General features: G+C 40.5%; 1 protein-coding gene across 3 annotated transcripts in view; it reads left to right on the forward strand.

Moving 5' to 3' along the window:
* The window catches only part of bsna (bassoon presynaptic cytomatrix protein a), a 152,418-nt gene that overhangs the window by 91,634 nt on the left and 42,120 nt on the right, over positions 1 to 18,664 (forward strand). For all 3 annotated transcript variants that reach the window (XM_068733091.1, XM_068733093.1, XM_068733092.1), the window contains exon 4: positions 13,938 to 14,396. In XM_068733091.1, the coding sequence (XP_068589192.1) occupies positions 13,938 to 14,396 (459 nt within the window). The remainder of the gene's footprint in view (positions 1 to 13,937; positions 14,397 to 18,664) is intronic.

The following is an 18,664-nucleotide window of genomic DNA, read 5'->3' on the forward strand; positions in this document are numbered from 1 at the left end:
TCTCATGATCTCTCTATTCTATTCTACTCTAGTTGGCAGGGTCTAATGGTCTAAAAACGCTGTACGCTCTGGAACAAATTTGATTCTGTTGATTGACTGACTTGGTCCAGTGCAACTGTGTGTGTGTGTGAGTGTGTGTGTGTGAGTGTGTGTGTGTGTGTGTGTGTGTGTGTGTGTGTGTGTGTGTGTGTGTGTGTGTGTGTGTGTGTGTTTCAGTGTACACTTTTACTTCTATCTTTGCAAGGGCCAGAGACATTTTTAGAAAACAAGGACTTATTTAAAGGGCTGATTAGGGAAAAAGGAATAGTTGTACATTTTAGGAAGTATGCTTATTAGCTCTCTTGCTGAGAGTTAGCTGAGAAGCCCAATACCACTCATATCTGTCCAATAAGCATGCAGCAGCCAGTTAGCTTAGCATAAAGACTGTTTCTGTCCAAAACTAAATATGGCTAATTAACACATTATATCTTCTATATGAGGGTTGTTGTGCCGCCATCACCTTCCATCTTTCTTCATTTTCCCTCAATACAGTTTTCCTGTCTTTCAAAACAAGATCAAGAATGCAAATGACGCCTAAATCCTTACTCCACTTCTCCACTTTTTAAGTTTCATCCCCCCAGTCCATTTCTCCCATCCCTCTGTCTTTCCATCCCTCCCTCTGTCCCCTCCCCCTCTGCTGTGTTTACCTCATCTCACCTTTGACTCCTCACTGCAGTTTACAGCTGGGCTGTCACTCATGAATTATTATGTTCTGCATGAAAACAGACTGCAGGGTCTTCAGGGTGACTTCCTTGTGTATCTGCTGGCTCGGCTAAATGTTGTCACCACCTAATGTTTGGATAATAAAAAATGTCCAATTTTTTGTTATTATTTTCACATTAAGCCTCTGAATTACTTCTGAGACTTTTTTGTCCTCAGATGACTCTCTGAGTCAATTATGAATATCTCTACAGCTATTCCAAAAGCTTCCAGTTGGGTTTACCAACTGGTTTACCAGCAGCTAGCTTATACATATTACCAATACACAGTATTTTTTCTAAGCAAGGATAAACACATCCTAGACCAATCTTTCTACTGAAACTTCAAATACAATTGTTGAATGATTTTCCAAAGTTCTGACAAAGACAGATGATATTCAACATACAGTAGTAAGTGTACATGTGTTTCTCCTCAGCGTGCTGTATCAGAAAAGTGGATGCTACGCTCCTGTTCTTTCATGCGTCCCTTCCCATTTTCTCTCTATCGATTACACTGTCAGGGATCTTCCGAACCATGTGTGGGAATTAATAGTTATTGGTTATTGATCTGTGATCGGCCGCTTCCTCTTCATTTCAGTTCTTTAGCTCAAAGCAAAACACAAATGGACTAACTGTAACATTAACACGCCTTAACACAATCTGAGGAGTATTTTCTCCTAAATCCTTTGGTCAATTTTCATTTGCTGAGCTTAGATATTCTAATGGCTTGTTTACAGTCAAACACGCCATTTGATTATCTGGTAGATCGTAAGGAAAATATGTAATAAACTGGAATAATCCATCAAAGAGCATTGAAAAGGACAGTCTTTGTCTTTGACAGTCTCTCTTCATGTTTGGTTGTCCTCGCAGCAGAGAGACAGCACTTTCTGGTTAGGACTCTCTGTCATGCTCTGTGTAAAAGGATAAAATGATGGGGGCAGAGCATTGACACTGACATCTAATCAATGCCAATCTGAGCTGTGGCGGCAGACGGGCAGCGTGTCATTACTGCCCAGAGATGACAAATAATCACCATGTAGTGATCGTGTTGTCCCTGCAGCTACTGCAGATCCTCCAACAGCTGAACACACATATAAATGGACATAGAAACAAATGCACAGGGTGGAAGGGGATGATACTCTTTGCAAATAGGTTATTTTTAACAGGGATATTAAAGAATAACAGTTAACTACACTGTAAGGAAAAAAATAAACAGGATTGAATATTTTCAGCATTTGCATTACCCAACAACCATTATTCCTTGTTTTTTTCTGTCTAAAGCACATCTACTATTTATTGAATCCATTTCACATGTGCATACATTAACACAAACACTATAGCTAGTATTTCTTCCTAATGTATCAAATTATAAAAGCTAAATTGAACTTAACGCTCCTCAATATGACAGTAGCGCAATAGAAGGTATTGCACTTCAATTTGAGGAATGGGGAAAGAGACATTTTGTGTAAGAGAGAGAGAGGGAGAAACTCAAAGAAAAAGAGAAAGAGCATAGGAAGTGTTTCTAGCGATAGGAAGGGGGTAGACAGACAGGAAACAATTTAAGAGACACTGAAAAAAGAAAAGAAAAAGGGGAAAAAATAGACAAACAGCTGCAGCAGTGAGATTCATCGAGCCCCCCGTCTCTCAGAGCAGGTGGATAATTCCACAGCGCAGTGTGAGCACGCTCCTACAGAGTGATCTGATTGGATAGGAGGGTAAAAGTCCCTGCTTTGTGAGTGTGTTTTTGTGTATACGCGCGTATTTGTTTGAATGTTTAGGCATGAGTGTATGTGAATGCAGGTGATGGAAGTGTGTGTCCCATGCGGGGTGTTATCGGCGATGTTGGGAGGAGTTGATGTCAAATGCTGCACAAACATCACCCTACAACTGCAACACAGTGGTGGGTCACCCCATCCTCCCAGATCTCACCGGTCCAGGCCCCAAAACAAGCAGGACTCACAGCAATACAGATGAAGCTGTTGCTTTTGAAGTGCCCTTGAGCCAGACACTGGATGCCATAAATGGTAGCGTGCAAACTGACCCAGATATTGTTTGGCTGCACATTGTGTACGATTTTAGAGGCTGACTCAGCCCGCTGTTAGTCAGGGTCAAAACTCACACACACACACACTCGGAGGAAATGAGTTAGAGAGTGAAGGACAGATGACACTGACCTTTACACACTCTTCCTGTGTGTGTGAGTAAGTGTGTGTGTGTGTGTGTGTGTGTGTGTGTGTGTGCGTGTGCGTTCATACTGTATTACTGCTGGGAGCCAGGTGGACCTCTACGAAAGTGTCAACCTTTTGGTCATTTGAGGAAATATTTCACTTCAATAATGATAATTTTAGTACATTCTCATTTTAATTTTCTCACATAATGACAACATCCATCCATCATCCGTAACCGCTTATCCTTTCTAGGGTTGCGGGGGGGCTAGAGCCGATCTTAGTTGACATTGGGCAGGGTACACCCAGGACAGGTCACCAGACATAGTGACAGACAACCATTCACACTCACATTCACACCTACAGGCAATTTATAGTAATCAATTAACCTAAGCCGGATGTCTTTGGGCTGTGGAAGGAATAACCCGGAGGGGACCCACGCTGACACTCTGAGAACATGCAAACTCCACACACACACACACACACACACACACACACACACACACACACACACACACACACACACACACACACACACACACAGAAGGGCCGTCTGGCCCAGGAATCGAAGCCCAGATAGTGACAACAGCGCTGGCAAAACTACTGTGGCTAAAAATTACAATAAGACAATATTCCATGAATTTATGAATTTATGAATTTATGGATTTTGTATATTTGTAAAAAAAAAGCTTCAAATTGTGTTTATGCATATTTATATATATATATATATATATATATATATATATATATATATATATATATATATATATATATATATAAAAGCAGGTGATATTGCATCAGTAAACAAATCATTTTCCCTATTTAGTTTTTCTTCTTGGTGGGGGAATTGATGGTGATGAAAGATACCAAGTTCTTGTTGGAAGTAAACTGCTGATTAGGAGAACCTTAGTTCTTCATGCTTCAATGTATTGCTTCTGAATCACAGTCCACACAAACAATCAGCCACAGTGTCTGATTAGAGCCAATACTGCGCTTCTACAATATGTTTTTTTTTCCGTTAAAAATCTTTGTCTGAGTAGCTTTAAGGGTTTAGTTGAAGATTAAATGGCATGTAATAACGTGACAGGTACAGTTTATGTTTTTTTTGTTTGTCCCTTCTGTTTTTTTGTCAGCTCTCTTCGAGCTTCACTCTTACAGTTGCTCTTTTAAAAGATGGCGCTTGTGTTTTTGTCTAAATGTCAACATGGCATCAACTCTTTTCTGGGGAGGCAGTGATCCTCTTTGCTCACAAAGACACGCACACACACACACACCCTTACATCCAGGCACCCGGACACTTGACATACACACAAATTATATGTAGCCAAACACGCCAGCACACACTTATTCATACAAATACACACAAACACACACACAAAAACACACACACAGAAATCCTTGCCCCTAAGCGTTTCTCAGCTAGAACTGCCAGTTTCATGTGGCAGAACTAATTCACTGTACATTTTTGGAATCCGCCTCTCTTTTCTCTCTTCTTTTCTTCTCTCCCCCGTCATCCTCCTCTCCTCTCTCCTTCTAATTCAGTAATATCCTTATCCTCTTCCTCGGCCTCTTTCACTCATTTTGCCCCCCCCCCCCCACATTTTTCTTTCCCTCCTCCTCCCCCATTCTGTTCTGTCTTCCATTTTACCCATCTCCTCCTACGTCCTCAGACTTTACTCTCTTCTTTCAGTCATGTTTTGAGCGTGGCTTCCTCTACCCTAATTTCTTCTGTCCCTTCCTGGAAGCATTTGATGGACAGTGACGTGCATTTCAACAGCCAGCGAAACTGGCACAAAACCTTGTAACAGAGGAAAAAATACACAAGTAAAACAGAACTTTCATTCTGTTCAATGTTGGAAGAGTCCATCCTATTTATTCAAACCTCTCTTGAACCTTCTACTCTCTATTTCTTAAAACAGGGACTGGTCTAGTAGCGGCTAAATGCTAACACTCTGTACTATCAAATACTAAGCACTTTCTTGGTTTCACAGGTATAATAATTGCGGTTAAAGGGCAAAGCCCCCGTTTCCAAAATTGCAAATATTGTTGATGGATACTGATGTTGAATTACCAAACTACATTTCCCTTTTATATATAATCTTTTTTTTAGCTGTTACATTTACTAGTAAGCAAAGTGAGATCTTGCTTCGTCAGGTATTTTATTTATTCTATTCCACCGGTTTATAAGTAAATAAAATTTCAGTCTATAAAACATTTTACTGTTGGGTATGTAAAGTCTGTATTGTGCCTGTATTGATTCATTTATACTGAGCTAGAATAAACAGGAGGAAACCAGAGCAGAGAGAGGTTCTCATTATCCTCTCCCTCTCATTTCACCCTCAACACCCTCTCGTTTAGTTCTCTGCAATCATTCTCTGTTTTCCATGTTTTTCTCTCCCCTGCAATGCTCCATCTTCTCTCACGTCCACCCCCACCTCTGTTTATATTCCATCTCTCAGCCTCCTCACGGATTCCTCCCCTTCCATCTCGCTCACTCATCTCAAATGGAAGACTTTCTCTCTCTCTCTCCTCTTCTCTCTTTGCTTTAAACTCGTGGCTAAACTTTCCTCAAGATTTTTTCCTCCAACTTCCTCTCTAGCATCTGTCTGATCATGTTTCTTTCTTCACCCTGGGGGATGAGCCAGCAATCTCCCCTACCCATAATGCTCCTGTCCAAGTGAGGACCGCCTCGTGCACTTCAAAGTGCACACTTCAGCTCTTCAAAGTAGTCTCTCTCATACTAAAACCAAGATCAGATCAATTAAATCCTATTAATACCCAGCAGCCCCCCCCCGCCATTGAGGATGAGGTTCAATTCTGGGTACACACAGTGAGGCAAGAACTTCAGCTCAGTAAACTCTTGTGTCCCCACAGAGATAATTTTTGATGAGGCTCTGTGGATGAAAAGAAGAAAAATAGGGCTTGTATGTGTAAGAATAGAAATGCAGGTTTGGAAATATTGTAAAAGTCACATTATCAGGCAAGAACACAGAGAGGAGGTTGCTTAACCTAACTTGAGTACAGTTCTCATAAAGCAGTGTATAAAGTGTTGGACAAACATTATGTACAATGTGATAAATCAGATTTAAGGTGTTTTGTTTAAATGACAAAGCAGTGGTTGAAGTCAGTTGACTTCATGTTCCCTGTTGACCCAGAGCTGTGATAGCCAGTGTAGCTCAGTACTGTTTTGCTGCTGGCTAGCTGCCATCCTATTACTGCAGGAGTCAAAATCCTCTGATCCCTGAAGCCCATACACACACACACACACACACACACACACACACACACACACACACACACACACACACACACACACACAAATACATGCAGAAACTTTTACAGGGATACACTCGTATGCACTGCAAAGATTGTACTGTTGCTCCCTGTTCTTGATTAGTGATTATTTGTGTGCGTGTGTGTGCGTGCGTGTGTGCGTGTGTGTGTGTGTGTGTGTGTGTGTGTGTGTATCTGCATGCGTCAGTCAGTCCCAATGAGACAGCAGCCTGTTAAAATTAGCTCTCAAGACAGAATTGTGGGGCAAACTTGTAACAAATCGTGACACGCCTATTGGTCTGTTTCCATATCTTAACCTCAAAGGTTTCCGCCCCTAAGGCAGCTCATCGCAGTCAGGTCGTCGGTTCAAATCCGTTTGACTCAGTGAATCAGGGCAGGAAAACTCTTCTCCAAAGCTAATGTTGAAATTGTGATGAGCAAGGCACTTAACCTCTATTAACTGCAGTGGAGCTGCTCAAGCACCACAAGTAGAAGACAATCTGCTTTGAATAAATAAATCAGTGTGAGATTCAATTAGTTAAGTGTTTATTCTTCTTCTTCCAGTTACTTTAGTTTTATTTATTTCTCTCTTGTGTCGGTCCACCTCAAGACAGATGATTCTGCACTACAACAGTCTTACCCATTTCAGTATTTTCTGTCTCTATCAGAAAGAAGACGTGGTTTGTCAGTGCCTTCCAAAATCTTTGAAAAATATTTGCTTACAAAAATGAATCATATGACCCTCTTCTGATTTGTGTCCTCTACAGTTAAAGATTGGTTAGGTGTAGTGATACTTGGTTCAGGGGAAAGATCATGGTCACTAGGGACGCCCCCCGAGATCCGATTCTAAATTAGTAAAAACCCAGAGTATGGATAAGGTCTGGAGTTTCTGCCATTGGTACTTTACAGAGTGAGATCTCCGCGGAAAATAGCAGTGTGCATGTCTTTGTACAAGGGGCGGAGTTGTGCTTTACTCTGACACACACACACCAACTCCGGCTCAGTACAGCCTGAGATACACATCATGGCAGAGAGAAGAAAAAGATCCGGTGTGGTTACATTTTACTCTCTTTGTAACTCTCGTCACAAATGCAATAAAACCTTTACAGCAATTTATCGAAACATTTGGCGAGCAAGCAGAACATAAATCTGCAGAAATGCAGTTTCCGATTGTGTGTCGAGTAGCCGTCCATCTTCGTCCACTGCATGTAACGTTAGCGATGTCTTACAGAGTTTCTTTAATGAGAACAGGTTAATAAATGAAAGCTAACCACTTAGCTACTTGTGAAGCTGCGAATGTATTTTAAAGATTTTGGAACTTCTTGTACTGCTGCTCAAGTAAGACAAACAAGAATATTAAAGCAATGTTGATTCTTTTCTTAATTCATTAAGAAAAGAACCAATTAATTGGATTGGTTCTTTTCTTAACCAATCCAATAAGCAGTATCAATAAGAGTACTAGTATCCAGAAAATCCTAACAATGCTCATCCCTAATGGTCACAGCTATAATAAACCAATGTTGACTGTTAAACTGTTGAAATTAGAAACAAAAAGCAGTTTCCTGTGTCCATGTCACATGCTTTTTCACAAGTGGGCGGGGCACACTTGCATTCAACAAAAATAAAAGAAAAAGATCAGTAATTAAAATACTTAAACATCAACTTAAATGCGGCTCCTACAAGTACACAAGATACAATTACTTACAGTTACTTTTGAGTTGTTGGAAAGAGTCTTTGATAGCTTGAGGCTACTATAAGCCACTGTTTCCCTGTGTCTTAAGTCGGTCTTTCTTTCTAAACATCTGGTCCATCTTTCAGCCTGTTCATTATAGTTAGTTAATTTGCTTCTAACTCAGACTTGCTGCTTCTTTGTGGTCATGCTATGATGAAACTTGATGCGGACTGTAAATGTCCCTTTGACGGTTCCATCAGATTATAATGCTCACAGTCGTAGTTTTGGCTAGTGTCAGAATTCATCAGCATGACAGCTATGAATTCACAACATACTGCATGCAAACGAGAACCTCCTACACTTGGTATTAGCAGAGGAAAGAGGTGGGCAGATCAACCTCATCTGGGTTTCATATCGGTTCTGTGAAGAATTGCTGGTCGGCAGAAAATAGGAAGGAAGTGAAAGAGGTGACGTTAGAATGTGGGCAATAAAACCTAATGTGTACGCATTAACACAAACACACACACTTCTACCACTCCTCTTGCCTCTCACAGCAAGGTTATGTAATTAAAGAGGCTCCATACTCCCTCTCACCTCTCTCTTTCTCGGCTTCCTTTCCTCTTCTCCTTACTCCTTTCTTACTCTCTACCTTTTAATTTATATATCACTTATTCTCTCCTTCACTGGTTTTGCACTCCTATAATTCATCCCCTCCTCTTTCATTCCCTAGCGTCTCGCCTCCTCCTCTGCTATATTTCCTCCCTTTTTCTAATTTGTTTCTCTATTTTTTTCTTCCTCTCTTCCCTTTTGTTTCATTCTCTCTTTTCTCTAGTCCTCAAGCTTCAATTCTCTTCTTTATCCTCTCCTCCACTTCCTCCACTGCTGTCGTTGCTCTCATCTAAATTCTTCTCCCCCTTTTACTTTACGTTTTCCTCCTGCTTTTAATGCCTCAGCTCCTCTCCTCCTCCTCTCTTTCTCGTATTCTCTATATCCCTGCCTCTCCTGCTTCTTACAGTGCAAAAGGTACAGTATTAGATGAAATCATCCACCTTAAATCCAACCAGCATGTGTGTGAGTGTGTGCGTGCGTGCGCTTATCAACAGAATTAGGGCCTTTAATTTCACAAATGTCACTTGTGCTTCTTACAGTAAGATCCCTGGCTGGTTCTCCCAAAGGACATGCGTAGTGTGTGTCTGCATTGAGCTTGTGTTTTATGTGTGTGTGTGTGTGTGTGTATGTGTGTGTGTATGTGTGTGTGTGTGTGTGCGCGTGTGCTGCATATGTCTGTGTGCACGGGCCAAGATTTATCCCGTAACAGTAGTTGAGACTCAAAATTGCTCCCTCTTCCTCCCTTTCTTCAAATCAAATCAACAGATCTTCAGGAGATCTTCTACTTAAGTGATAGTACCGATACAACATTGTTAAAAATGCTTTACTTAAGGTATCAAAAGCATTTACAGAATAACTGGCCTCTGTGACTGACATAATACCATTATATTATTAGATTGATACTACTAATGCATCAATGTATCAGTAACTGTGTGCAACGGCCTTCTCTCATCCACTTTATGAACTGCAGGTTAGTCCAGTGGTTCCCACCCTGAGGCTCACTAGATAAATCTGAGGGGTAGAGAGATGATAATTGGGGGAGGAAAATAGAAAAGAGTAGACAGCCAAAGCAGACAAAAAATGAAAAAGTATCTCAATGGACAAAAGTAGAGAGAAGACACAAAAATGTTCAGTGGAGACAAAGCTCAAGATGGAGATAATAGCAGGAGGAAAAAGAGTTCATGTGGGTGAGTTCCTATGAAATTTGCTCTTTGTTGTCATGTAAAAGTGAGTCTCCTCACATACGGTGACTGATGCAACCTGTGCACTGAGCAGTGAAACCTGCACCCCAAAACTCACTCGGTGTCGTTTGGGTTCAAGACTTTTCATATCAAAATATTTTGCAATTAGTCAGAAAACCTGGAAGCAACCATGGGGAGATGGAAGTCAGTCACAAATGATATGTGCAAAGAAAATTATTTATAAAACTGCTCAGTCTTCTTTCATTGAAACATGATTGATGTCAAGACCTAAATCTTTTGTTCTTCAATTCAAATGAGAGGGGTTCATAAAGACAGATTGAAGACATCTTGTTAACTTTCAGTCTATCACACACTTTCCCCCCGGAAATCCACCACTTCCTATCAAATCATAGTTTGTGGCAACATAATGAGGAAAAGATTTTAACAGATGTTTCTGGAAATTGGCGAATCTTCATGCGAAGCAACATAATTAATTTGTTTTTCCTACAATTTCATGGCCACTGAAGAATGATTAACCTTTCATATATTTAACACTTTGAGACACAAACCACCTCTCTATGGCTTTTTTACAAGAACGTAGCCAGACAAAGCACTGCCAGTGGACAAAATCCACACATCAATTATATTTCCTCCAAAACATATTAAGAAAATGTTTCTATACATGTAAGAAACCATCATCATCATCACCATCTGTCCACTTCAACACCTCTTCATGGCTATTTGTCCATCTCTTCTCTCCTCTGCTCTCATGTCAAGCCACTTACATCAGACTCAGCAGGGAGCCACATTACTGGAGGCTGAGCTGATTTACTGTGTCTATGTGCATGCACTCACATGCTCGTGTGGTGTCACTCACTTCCCCATTTCTCCTCTCCTCCGCCCAGTGGGCTCCTCCTCTCCCCTTGTTCTCTTCTTCCTTCTGCTTGTCATCTCTCTCTCCTTCTGGTAAGCCTTTAGCTACACAGACCTCCTCCATTTTGCACTGACATGAACCGTGTGACTGTCTGTGTGTGTGTGTGTGTGTGTGTGTATGTGTGTGTGTATTTGTGGTGCAGTAGAGTGCAGCCTAAAGTGGCAGCCAGTGCTAGGGAAGTGTGCGATCAAGCAGAACAATGGCATTCTGGGTAAAAATACCCTTGCTCTGTTGGAGGGAGAGAAAAGGAGACGGAGGGTGACAGAGAGAGAGAAGAGAGGGAGGGTAAGAGCTGAGAGGAAAGGGAAGGATAGAAGTTTAATGACCATGTAGTGAAGAGAGAAGCTGCAGGTGCAAATGTGTGAAACACAAATATAAAAGGATGAGAATGAGTCACACGAGAAGTAAAGTGGAACTGTGAGAAGCAGAGAAGCTTTGTGTTCAACTCCGTAGTTTAAATGGAGGAGTACCATAGCTTGGTGTGGTTGCCATGGACTCTAATCAGACTATATTTGGGATATCATTGACTTGGGCTTTTTATAAATAGAAAGGGATCCATTGCTTTCATAAGAGAGAGAGAGAGAGAGAGAGAGAGAGAGAGAGAGCTGGAAGGTAGAGTCAAAATACAATACAGAACGATGAAATGCAACACTGAACAGAGTTTGAAAGGCCCCGCGTTTAGACAGAAAGAAAGAAAGAGAAAGATAGAGAGAGAGAGAGAGAGAGAGAGAGAGAGAGGGAGAGAGAGAGAGCGAGTCTGAATGCAGAATTAGAACTGATGGAGTATGTTAGTGAACGTTATTGACAAGAGGACAAAAGCCAGAATGTTTGTGCTATGTAGGTTAAGTGGTGCAGTGATGGGCTGCTCTGTTGGACAACAGACAGACACACACACACACACACACACACACACACACACACACACGTGATGTGATCGCTAGGACTGAATGTACTGGCTCTGGGAAAAGGAGGAATGAGTTCACTTTAGGGTCTAAAAATGATTCAACAGTCTCAGAGGCTACTACTGTACAGTGTACAGTATGCTGCTTAAGGGGGTGCATGCACACACACACACACACACACACACACACACACACACACACACACACACACACACACACACACACAGAACGTATTATACGATAGTTAAAGAAGTAAATGCAACTTTTTCCATTGCAATGTGTGAGGCATGATCAGGGAAGGCCTCATTGTGCTATTGGCTAAGTGATTGAGTGATAGAGTGCGGCACAGTACCAAACACACGCGCACACACATACAACCAGGAGCAGAGAAAAGTGTGTATTGTATGTATAAGTATTTACTCTGAGCTGTAAGATTTAAAGGCCACAATATTCAGGATGTTCAGTGATATTTCAACTGGTGAATCAATGAGATATACATTCCTTTCAGCATTATCCACTTGATATTAGTGTTGAAACATTAAGACAGCCATTATGATAATTGTAAAAAGGAAACATGCCAGACATTTGATGCTTCCAGCTTCTCAAAAGTTTGCTACCTTTTTTTTCAAATTCCCATCTCCCCACCTCTCTCTTGAACTGCAGCTTTAACTGTGAATGATGAATGGGCGGTCTTGGAATGAGGCCTCAATAGAGAGTGGTGCGGAACAGGGTTGATATAGTTTTATATGCATGCAGACGTTTAACTAAACAATTAATGCCTTGGTGGTATGTAATGGTGGCTATAAGTACTACCACTCAATCCAAAGCGGCATTAAGTGTCTCTTGCATGACACTTAACAACCAAAATCTCAAAGGGATTCAGAGAAAGAGAGAGATGCAGGGGGGTAGATAAAAAGAGAGGAGATAGAAAAGATAGAGTGAGGAGAATAGGGGAGCTAGAGAGAGGATTGGTGAGTTTTGTGTTGAGAGGATTTGATGAGTGGGTGGAAAAGAGCAGAGATGGGAGATAAGTGTTCGGTAAGGAGCGCTGCATCTGTCAGTTATTCATTGCATGAGTAATATGGCCGATCTTCAGTCCAAAACAACTTCAGTTACTCTCCTGGATAGACAGAGAGAGAGAGAGAGAGAGAGAGAGAGAGAGAGAGAGAGAGAGAGAGAGAGTACACAGAAGGAGTATACAGGAGGGATACTGCAAAAAAAATGAATTTTGAATATTACATATAAGATCAACTAAATAAGAGTTCTTAGTTGAAGATACGTGTTTTTAGTTTTTAAGACAATACAAATTCATTTCAACTTTATTCCGGTCACAATGTTGCTAAAATAAACAAAAGAAGCAGAAGAGACCTGACTTAGTATGAGCATCGACAGCCACCATGGCTAAAAGACTAAGAAAATGTCACTGTCCCTCTCACAGTGTTTGATTGACAGGTGATCTCTTGGAAGGACAAACTGAAAAGCCACAGGACTCAGTTATCTAGAAAGACAGAGCCAACAATGTGTTCACACCAGCAAATGGAAACAAGTTAAAATAGAGGCAAAAAATGAATTATGTTCAGTGTGTGTGTGTGTGTGTGTGTGTGTGTGTGTGTGTGTGTGTGTGTGAGCGCACATCACAGTCTAATTTTTCATCAGTCAGCTTCACAGTGCAAGAAATGAGGGGATCCGATGCATTGAAAATAGGGTGTAGCTGTCAGTGTGACTTGGCCTTTTAGAAACGCACTTAGCCTGCTGCAGCTGTGACAGCTCTGTCTGGAAATAAGATTTCCAAAGTGTCTACAGTTTGTGTGTGTGTGTGTGTGTATGTGTGTGTGTGTGTGTGTGTGTGTGTGTGTGTGTGTGTGTGTGTGTGTGTGTGTGTGTGTGTGTGTGTGTGTGTGTGTGTGTGCGGCTGTCTCTGCAGCCTGCTGTTTAAGTGGAATCGACATTTTCAACGTTAGGAATATTAGTCAGTGCATTAATCCGTCAATCTTATTTAACATGAAAAGTAGACTGACAACACATAATTTTAGTGGAGGAGTAGTTGATGAAGGACAGGAGGTTAAATGGCATTTAAGTCACACACACGTATATTGGAGCTGCCCAGTTGTTGCAGTCTTTACTTGAGCGGTAATCACCCACCCGTTGACTTTTTGACAGTCCATTCAAGACAGCAAAACTTAATTCAAACTCACCTTATTAGCTTTTTTTATTGTATTTTTATGCAACATCTCCTAGATTTTTCTTCCCACGTTAGTGTTGATGCTTTGAAAGTTTAGCACTGCATTTCAGAGCTTTAGCAATGAGCTAGAAGGAAGATTTTGGAATATGGGAAGCTCTAAAAAAAATCAGGGAGGTTTCAAATATGTTTTATTTGCCATATTATAGACATAATATGATAAACAAACATTTCTGTACTAGTTGTCACTAAATGTGTTTGTTTTTTGTCCTCTTTGTGCTTCAGAAGAAGGAGTGGTTATGTCTCAACTGCCAGACCCAGCGGCTGCTGTCCGGAGGCGGTCTCGACGATCCTCCACTTCCTGTTCCTCATCCAGCTCCCAAACACCAGCCAATGGGCTCGCCCCGTCACCAGGCGCCAGCCAGTCAGCAAAGCCCTCTCCACAAAGCCACCAATCAGCAGGGGCCTAGGCCGGCCCAGCCCCAGACGCAGAAAGCGCAGGCGGGAACTGGCGGTAGTGGACCATTTGTGCCCAATGCCGCCAAACAACTGACCGACTCAAAGACCACGACACCAGCTACGGCACCAGTATCAACAACAGAGACCCAGAAACAGCCAAAACCCACAGAGGAGAAACCCAAAACCGAGCCTGAGAACCAAACTGCAAAAGACACCAAACCCTCCCAGAGGAAAGGAGAGCAGATCACACCCATCAAGGAAATCAAAAAGTCCAGGCACTATGATGTAAGTCTGATTTCTTTTCCTGACATTGCTTTAGTCCAGTATACTACTCTGTATGTTAAGCTATGGAAATGACTGGTAAAATGATAATACAGCTTGAGAAAAGTGAACCAAATGAATAAGTGAACAATAAACTGATTTTCAGTGATTATTCAGCAGGAACCATAGTGCAACATACAGGCCTATGTACCAAAACTGGCTATTTTTGACCTTTTTTAACTTTAAGGGCATGTATGCAGGTTAAGTTATGAGTATGCATGGCTGTTTCAGTGTGGACCTGCTTCGCATTCATCAGTTTTTCCATAAACCTTAATGAGCTAAATAGAAGCTCTTGTCAAGCACCAGATATGTGTAGTCATGATTTGTTGAACCTCCAAAAACCTCACAGTCCTCACAGCCAAGATCTGAGGAAAAAGTCAATGATAAGAGGGCTACAATCCAGATGACCCTTATGTAAACTACACAACAGGGAGAAAGCACACAGTGAATTCTTACACAAACACTTTTGTATTGTAAACACTGTAATAAACCTGACCTGGCATTGTGCTGGCTGCTGGACAAAGGCGGGATCTAACAAGATGGCTTCCTTTAGAGTTCAAAGAGTCAAAGTAACGCTCCCCTTCCCACATTAGCTAGCCTCTTCTAGCTTCTCCAACTCAACAAGCTTTCTCATTGACAGATTCTCTCAACATTGTTTCTGAAAAGCTGAAAAATGTTCTTGGGGTTTTCAGTAAATATTCTAAGCAGATTACAATTATTCTAGTACACTGGATTGTCAAGTTTGAACAATTTGTAAATCAAGGAAAAACATTCAGCATTCAGTTCAAATGTGTACCACTATGCTTTGCTAATGGGACACTTTCAAGGCCTCATGGGAGGTGTAGTTTTTGAATGCAGAGAAAATTATGCGACGTAAACATTTTCACATTTACTATAGCAGTGTTGTAAGTTATCTGTTCCACTGATGTCATTTTTAGTTGACACAGACGCCGAGCAAGCAGTTGCTAGGAGCAGTTAACTCAATGTTTTTTAATATGTTGATTTCATAGTTATTATTTATTTAAGTCGACTTACAGCAACTTGAACAGCTGTGTTACTCTCATCCATGCTTCTTGCCATATTTCTGTTGCTATATTTTTCATAACTGTAGCTAAGTAGCTTCCTTTGTAGGAAGATGACATCCCCATTCTTAATTCCACTAAGCTGTGACTGGTCAGTTGTTTCTCCAAAACGATGGAAACAGCCATCGATGAAACCAGTTTGAATGGCTGAAATCAGAGATGTGGTCTACAATTCAGATGTCTGAAACTAGGCTAAGGCTAACAAGGAGGGTGGATGAACTGCAGGTCTCTAAAAACACAGGCGCAGCACCTCAAAACTAGACTCAGCATCAGACTAAAGACTTGGTTGATTTCAGTATCACAGTCCACTCGTACATTTCAGAAGTGGCAAACATTGCTGTCCTCAGCAGAATCAGACCCAGAATTTAGACAAAGGTGATGCATGTGATAAATGAACCATGTGACCGTGGACTTCAGAAGTTTGTGTTGTCTGACACCTGGGAAATGGATATTAAGTGTTTACACCATGGATTCTGCCATCAACCAGCTGCCTGTTGCTACATTAGATTTCCTCCAATGTTCTCTTCAAGGTTTTGACTGCTGTGTTTAAATTCCAGATGTAAGTAAATTAATGAAGGTGGCATCATGAGGTCATTCATGCTACTGTGAATATAGCTTATATGGCATAGCTGTGATGACTTGTGCTCACAGATGAGCACATGTAAAGAATCATAAAGGTTACTTTAAACAAATCTGTGAGATTACATTAGTTTGGCATTAAGTGGGCCAAATAACACTAATTCTCACAACACAGTGAGTAAATGCAGCACCAAGCCAAACTTGTTATGAGAACTCTTTTAAAAGAGTTCTTGCTGGAGTCTGTTTTCTCCTAGTAAACAAAAAAAAGTATGTCGTAAGTAAGAAAGTACCAGTTTCTTTGAAGTTTATGTTTGAACACAAATCTCACATTATTTTCTTATGAATATTTTAGATCTTCACCTGCATTTTTCAGAGATGCTGCATGCTCATATAAAAGTAATACAATTTTGTAACTGGTCACTGATCCATAAAATACTGTCCTATTAAGTTGAAATAGAAGGCAAAACACAGTTGCAATACTATGTACTCCTGCCCATATGACTTTGTTTGTTTCCTTTATTTTCAGTTACGTTAGCAGTTTTGTAGATCGAAAGATTATATTCATAATATGCCATAAAGTGGGATGCCTCAAGGTTTAAAGTGGCACGGATAGCCTTCTTGTATTAAAAATGTAATGTGAAGGTTTGAAGTTTAATTACATCACCATTTTAGTAAACACATTTCCAGATTTATTAAATTTTCACAGTCCATTTTTTTGCCATGCTCTGTTTAAATTATCTTCTCTGACAAAAGAAAAGATTTGTTACCATGTTTTTTGTATTTCTCCGTAGCATTTCTGGCTTCTATAATCAATCAGATTAGACTCTTGAACTCGTTTAAAGCTTCTTCTTTTTTTCTTGCACTTCTTGTACAAAATGTATCTATAATGGCCCTATAATTTCATGTGAATTATATGTCTATTCAGTTTGGGGATCACAAAACAAAATGCAGTTTCTCCTTTATTGTACAACAAAGTGAAGTTGACAATAAAACCTGTGCAAAACACTGGATGTTTTACGTCACAAAATACAGTTATGTTGTAACCCTACTTAAGATTTTCTATGGAGCCTAGTTAATTAAAATTCTAAGTTGTGTTGGACATCCATGGCAGTTTGGAAAGCATGTCATCGATTCCCTCCTCACAGAATGCTGAGGCTGCAAGTGGCAGTGTGGACTACCTTGGCAAGGGGGCGTGAGAGTGAGAGAGAAACACAGAGGGAGTGAAATAATGCCTTTTCTTACTCAGCGGCAGCTATTGCTCCTGTCAAAATATTTATCAAGATCGGCTGCTGTGGGCCTTTTCAAAGGCAGAGCAGATCTTCCTCATCTAAGGAACTGCTAGGAGTTTAAAGTGCAGACAACTTAAATGTAAAGTCTCCTCTGAAGTATTGAAACCATCGTAGGGGGTTTTATAGAAAACATTTCCATAGTTGTTTTTTTTATCTATTCTGTATTCTGTCCTCTATCTGCCTTTCATTCACCAGGTTAGTCCCTTTGAGATTATGATTTGGCATGTTATTAACTGACATCTGAGGCAGAGTCATTGATGAATGAGCTTTGAGTAGTTTTTGTGTTCCAGTCATGTTAACTTCCCAATCGCTCATCATCACAAAACTGAAATTTTCTCACTCCTAAAATACACAGTTTGAATAACCTCTTTCCATCAATGGCTCAAAATTGTTTACAAACCTGTCAACTATAAGCCACCTAATGATAACTGATTAATTATGTGATTTGTCTTTATGCTGTCATTTACTATATTATTGGAGATTTAGTTCTTAATAAAATCAGACCATAGCCTGAATGCAGTTTGAATAATACTAGTGCATTTGGAAAATGCAGAAGCTTAAATTGTGGGAAATAAAATGTTTTCGGTGGACTGTGCTCACGTAACAGACAACGGGCTGTGTGACCTCTGAACCGGAACCAAAAAAAACAAAAACAAAAACAGCTGACGCACCGCACATGTGTTCTGGCAGGCTACACTAAACTAGCTTAGCAGGTAAACAACAGCAGCACACAAGCTACGAACTCGCCCCGCAGCGTTTAGGCAGCTGTTCCCTACTGATTAATTTAGGGCTAAAGCAATCGCCACACAATCCCCATTTCTCCATACTATAATTCTTGCTTTGTAACAGAAAACAGCCCAAACAGATTCAATTGTCCAGACAATAACAATAACTTTAAATGTAAAAAAAACAAACGCAGTTCACTTACCAAATGGTGTTCACTTAAAGACAAACTCCATCCTCCTTTCTTTGTTAACAAAGAGTTTAATTCCGGCTGGGTTCGGTCCTCAGGTTAGTGTAGCGTAGCTCCAAACACCAAGACATTGAATAACAACCTCAAGCCTATTATCTCACATGTTCTTTCTGTTTTCATACCTTTCTTCTTTGTCTAGCAACTTTTTTTATGAGATAACTTCTAAGAATTGAATTTAGGCCCACATATGAGTTCATGAACAACTCTTGTTTGAAAAGTATGATTTCTGTAATGGGATTTTAGGTTTTAAAAGAACAAAATCAGTTGTTACTGAATACTGTTGTGCACTTAAGTATTTTTAAGCTAAAG

Source organism: Cebidichthys violaceus, unplaced genomic scaffold, assembly GCF_023349555.1.
Source record: "Cebidichthys violaceus isolate CVI_PGR_0920_01 unplaced genomic scaffold, fCebVio1.0.p SCAF_6, whole genome shotgun sequence".
In the NCBI taxonomy this organism is placed as follows: Eukaryota; Metazoa; Chordata; class Actinopteri; order Perciformes; family Stichaeidae; genus Cebidichthys; species Cebidichthys violaceus.